Raw genomic sequence first — 6,000 nt, 5'->3', positions numbered from 1 at the left:
AAGGGTGAACAGCCAGAAGTCGTGGTCCATATCAGTACCGATGATACAGGTAGAAAGAGGGATGAGTCCTGCAGGAAGAGTTTAGGGAGTTAGGAAAGAGATTCATAAGCAGGATCTCAAAGGTAGTAATCTCCAGATTACTCCTGGTGCCACGCGCTAGTGAGTATGGAAATAGGAGAATGGGGCAGATGAATGCATGGCTGGAGAGATGGTGCAGGAGGGAAGGCTTTAGATTCCTGGGACATTGGGATCAGTTCTGGGGAAGTGGGGCCTGTGCAGGCCGGTCAGGTTGCACCTCAACAGAGCTGGGACCAATGTCCTTGTGGGGAGGTTCGCCAGTTCTATGGGGGAGGGTTTCACCTAATTTGGCAGGGAGATGGGCACCAGGATGTAACATTAGAAAGGAGAAACAAGGTGCACAAAGGATTGGGAGAGACAGATAGCACTAGAGTAAGAAATTGTACAGTATTAGATGGGATCTGACTAAGAGAGAATACAAGAATATCTGAGATAGGTTTAGAGTGCATGTATGTAAATGCACGAAGCGTAGTAAACAAGGTTGGTGAGCTACAGGCGCAATTAGCCACATGGGAATATGATGTTATGGTGAAAACGGAGACCTGGCTCAAAAAAGGGCAGGATTGGGTACCAAATATTCCTGGGTACAAGGTGTTCAGGAAAGATAGGGAAGGAAAGAAAGGAGCAGGGTGGGGGGCGCGGGGTGGTGGTGGCAGTATTGATTAAGAAGAATATTGCAGTGCTGGAGAGCGAAGATGTCCTGGGGGGCTGAAGGACTGAATCTATTTGTTTAGAGTTAAGAAACAATAGAGGTGATATTACACTACTGGGTGTACTCTATAGGCCACCATCTAGTCGTAAGGATGTAGAGGAGCAAATTTGCAGGGAAATTACAGAAATCTATTAATTCTATTTAATTCTATGTGCAAGAACCATAGAGTAGTGATAATGGGGTACTTCAACTATCCTAATATAGACTGGGGTAGTAATAGTGTAAGGGGCAAAGAGGGGGAGGAATTTTTGAAGTGTGTTCAGGAGAACTTTCTTGACCAGTATGTTTCCAGCCCAATGAAGAAGGAGGCATTGCTGGGTCTGGTTCTGGGAAATGAGGTGGGCCAAGTGGAGCAAGTGTCAGTGGGGGAACATTTAGGGAACAGCGATCATAGTATCATAAGGTTTAGATCAGCAATGGAAAAGGACACAGAACACTCTAAAGTAAAAATACTCAATTGGAGGAGGGCCAATTTCAATGGGATGAGAACGGATCTGGCCCGGGTAAATTAGAATCAAAGATTGGCAGGCAAACTGTAAATGAACAATGGGCGGCCTTTAAAGAGGAGATGGTTCGGGTACAGTCTAGATACATTCCATTGAGGGAGAAAGGTAGGGCAACTAAAACCAGAGCTCCCTGGATGACAAAAGGGGTAGAGAGTAAGATGAAGCAGAAAAAAGGGGCATATGGCTGATGTCAGGTTGATAATACAATTGAGAACCAGGCTGAATATAGAAAGTTCAGAGGGGAGGCAAGAAAGGAAATAAGAGGGGCAAAGAGAGAGAATGAGAATAGACTGGCAGCTAACATAAAATGGAATCCAAAAGTCTTTTATAGGCATGTAAACAGTAAACGGGTGGTAAGAGGAGGGGTAGGACCAATTAGGGACCAAAAAGAAGATCTACTCATGGAGGCAAAGGGGATGGCTGAGGTTCTAAATGAGTACTTTGCATTTGTCTTTACCAAGGAAGAAGATGCTGCCAAAATCACAGTAGGTGAAGAGGTAGTTGAGATACTGGACGGGCTAAAAATTGATAAAGAGGAGGTACTAGAAAGGCTGGTTGTACTTAAAGTAGATAAGCCACCAGGTCCAGATGGGATGCATCCTAGATTGCTGAAGGAAGCAAGGGTGGAAATTTCGGAGGTACTGGGCATAATCTTCCAATCATCCTTAGATACGGTGCCAGAGGAGTGGAGAATTGCAAATGTTACACCCTTGTTCAATAAAGGGTGTAAGGATAAACCCAGCAACTACAGGCCAGTCAGTTTAACCTCGGTGGTGGGGAAACTTTTAGAAACGATAATCCGGAACAAAATTAACAGTCACTTGGACAAGTGTGGATTAATAAAGGAAAACCAGCACGGATTTGTTAAAGGCAAATCGTGTTTAACTAACTTGATTGAGTTTTTTGATGAGGTAACAGAAAGGGTTGATGAGGGCAATGCGATTGATGTGGTGAATGTGGACTTCCAAAAGGCATTTGATAGAGTGCCGCATAATAGGCTTGTCAGCGAAGTTGAAGCCCATGGAATAAAGGTGACAGTGGCAGCATGGATACTGAAACAGCTGTGTGACAGTGACCAAATAATCTGTTATACTGATATTGGTTGAGGGATAAATGTTGGCCAGGACATCTTGATGTGGGACCTTACCAAGCGCATAGTCAGTGACCAGCTAATTAAATGATAAAATAGTGTGTGTCACCTATGAACCAGAGTTCTTAATATTAAGCAATGTATTTTAAGTAATTTTGAAACTCAATTCGTGTACCTGGGGTTGGGCCAGGTAGAGTTGTAAAGTTTTTATTGGCCTATCTTTATGGAATTTCATGTTTCTATATAAGAATTGTCACTGCAATTCAAAATGATTCATTGCATGGGAAACACTTGCTCTGAGAGATGGGATAAAACACTGTATAAATACAAGTCTTTTTCTAGTTAACCAATTCGGAAGGCGGGGATATTTTGCTTTTAAATTTGTAAATGACGTCCTGCAGGTGCATGATTGACAGATCGTGAACGCGCCGTGCAACCAATCAAGGCAAAGGTGGTGATTGACAAGTGCTTACCAGGGGGGGCGGTGCGTGTTGTCAGACAGGTAGGGGTTTGATTGACAGCCGGCTCCCGGGGATCGGAGAGTGTTACAAGTGCTCCAGGGCACCAGTGCCAGATACGGCAGCGCTGATGTTCCGGATCGTTACGCTCAGCCTCTGCCAGTCAGCGTAGATTAAACAAGCGCATCAGTGCAGCAGGTCGATGTCCTGAATTAATACAAATCGGCTGTTTGCAAGCTTCTTGTCCAAGAGATTACTTTCTAGGGAAACTAAGCCGGAGCTGCTTGTTTCTTCCATCGAGACATTTGGATATTAAGCAGGGGGAATCACCATGGATGCAGTGAAATTGATACTGTGGGTTTCATTACTGGTAACACCGACTTTATTTAACGGTAAGAATGGTTTTATTTAATTATTAGCGGTAAGTGTTTTATTTATAGAAACTTGCTTTATTTGCGCTAAGCAAATTTAAAGATTTTATTTGTGTGTATAATTAAAGGACACTCCTCTTACTTTCAACATCTCAATTTACAGGTTAACTGAGCGTTAGAATTACAGCTCCGATACAATGTACAGAAAACATAAACCACAATCATTTCTGCTAATGTTGCAGTTTAATTCCTTCTCAAAAAAAAAGTTTTGAAATATTTGACAAAGTAAAATAAACCAGTGGACTCCCTGAGGTATTCGCTTATCAAAAAAAATAAATAATCCAGTCTGGTTCTTGGACTTTCGGTTTGAATCGATGAACGGAAACCTTTAGGGAAAGGAATGTTGCAGGTGGAGTGAACGTAAGTCAATCGTCCCTGTCTTGTGTAACCGACTCCGTTCATTGTAAAACATACCTCCACGGGAGACACACAACTGGAGAAGGCGACATGTTTTCACCTTCCCTCCCCAACTCCAAAAAGTGACATAAACTTCCAAACAGTTTAACCCCACTCCCGCCACGGTGAGACACAAAAGGTAAACGATTTGTCTTCGGAGATGAGACTTCATCGACCTGACACTGGTTTCAATGAACCGTGAACTCCCCCGATGGCCTCTTTAGTTTTTTTTTGTTAGAAATGTACCTTTCATTTATTAAAACAATAGCAAATAGCTGATTAAAAACTTGTCTGGAACGAAATTTATCAAAGATGCTTTAAAAACAACAACGTAACAGTTTTGTTTTTGCATTGAGATACTCAGGGATGATGACACTGAGAATTCCACTTTTTTCAAACGTATATACAATCGAGTTACATTGAGACTACAGCACAGAAACAGGCCTTTGGGTCCAACAGGTCTATGCTGGCGTTTATGCTTCACAGGAGCCTCTCCCTCCCTAATTCATCTAACTCTATCAGGATACCCTTCTTTCTATTCCTTTCTCCCTCCTGTGCTTATCTAGCTTCCTCCTTAATGCATCTATGCTATTTGCCTCAATTACTTCTTGTAGACACAACTTCCACATTCTTACCACTCTTTGGATAAAGAAGTTTCTCCTGAATTCCCTATTGGATTTATTAGTGACTATTTTATATCTATGACTTCTAGTTTTGGACTCCCCCCACAAGTGAAAACATTTTCTCTGTCTATCCTATCAAACTCTATCATTATCTTAACGGCCTCTATTAGGTCACCCCTCAGCCTTCTCTTTTCTAGAGAAAAGAGCCCCAGCCTGTTCAATCTTTCCTGATAAGTATAGCCTCTCAGTTTTGGTATCATCCTTGTGAATCTTTTTTGCAACCTCTCCAATATCCTTTCTATAACAGGGAGACTAGAACAATACTCCAAGTGTGGTCTAACCAAGGTCCTATACAAGTTTAGCATAACTTCTTTACTTTTCAATTCTATCCCTCTAGAAATGAACACTAGTGCTTGATTTGCCTTTTTTATAAGCGTAATATGTATATATATATAAATATAATAGATTATTTTAAAATATTGAAGCATGGATATTTTAAAATGTCCCTTCTGTGTTAAGAGGATAGAATAACTCCTTACAGGACTCTTGCAGATTTTTGATCTTCTAATATTCTGCAATCCCAATGCTTTGGGTTCACCACTCCAGCAGCTTCTGAACTGGTTACTTGACTTCTGGCATTAGAAAGCAGTTAGTGAGCTCTATAAATGATCCCACTTCCTGGCACCATTTATGGGCACTGGACTGCTCCTGTTTGCTGGGAATAAAAGTAGCTCTTGAATATTGGACTAACAGTGGACTTTCCAACCCCTGTATGAGTTAGGTTGTGAACCTTCTTGGGGTTTTCATCATATTTTATTGGTGACTTTTATAAGTCCCTTTGGGATAATTTGTAGTTGATTTTTGTGTAAATATGATGAGATTCCTGGAGAAAGATGAAAGAAAGACTTGCATTTATATAGCACTATTCATGACCTCAGGCTTCATACAGCCAATGAAGTACTTTTGAAGTGTAATCACTATTGTAAGGTAGGAATCAGCAGCCAGTTTCATGCACAGCATGGTCCCACAAACAGCAAGGTGATAATGACCAGATAATCTGTTTTAGTGATGTTGGTTGAGCGATAAATATTGGCCAGTACACCTGGGAGAACTCCCTTGCTCTCCTTCGAATAGTGCCATGGAATCTTCTATGTTCACCTGAGGCGGCAGATGGGGCCTCTGTTTAACAGCTCACCTGTTAGATGGCACCTCTGACAGTGCTGCATTCTCTCAGTACTGCACTGGAGAGTCAGCCTAGATTTTGTGCTCAAATCATTGGAGTGGGATTTGAACTCACAACCTTTTAGGATAGAGTGCTACCAATGGAGCCACAGCTGACACAAAACTACTATAATCCACAAGGCAACCTTAATATTTAGGAAACATATGGTTAAGAGACTGTAGCGGGGTTCATGGGCCATATAGCTGGTTCCTTTTAAAGGAAAAATCAGTGCACTGACCTTAAAAGTGTTTCAGCTCCACGAGAAATAATGCAAGTTTTGAATTTTCTGCTTAGAGGCAACTGGATTGTGAACATGTATTGTGTGTCTGTACACTGTTCAGATAGTGACCAGTGACTCATTCCACTCTGTTAGTACCCGTTATGACGATATCTCCTGTCATAGGTTTACTGGACCTATTCATGTTCTATTTTTAAGGCCGTGACAGTCCATTTAATGCGAAAAAGATTTGCAGTCAAGGACTAC

The 6,000-nt window shown here is 41.7% G+C and overlaps 1 protein-coding gene across 1 annotated transcript in view; it reads left to right on the top strand.

Annotated features, from left to right (window-relative positions):
- Positions 1–2,977: 2,977 nt before the first annotated feature.
- esama (endothelial cell adhesion molecule a) overlaps positions 2,978–6,000 on the top strand; it is a 116,996-nt gene continuing 113,973 nt past the window's right edge. Inside the window, exon 1 of the mRNA XM_067971046.1 lies at positions 2,978–3,236. Within this exon, the coding sequence (XP_067827147.1) occupies positions 3,176–3,236 (61 nt within the window). The 5' untranslated portion in view covers positions 2,978–3,175. The remainder of the gene's footprint in view (positions 3,237–6,000) is intronic.

Source organism: Heptranchias perlo, chromosome 33, assembly GCF_035084215.1.
Source record: "Heptranchias perlo isolate sHepPer1 chromosome 33, sHepPer1.hap1, whole genome shotgun sequence".
NCBI lineage: Eukaryota > Metazoa > Chordata > Chondrichthyes > Hexanchiformes > Hexanchidae > Heptranchias > Heptranchias perlo.
This window is presented reverse-complemented; position numbering and strand designations above follow the sequence as displayed.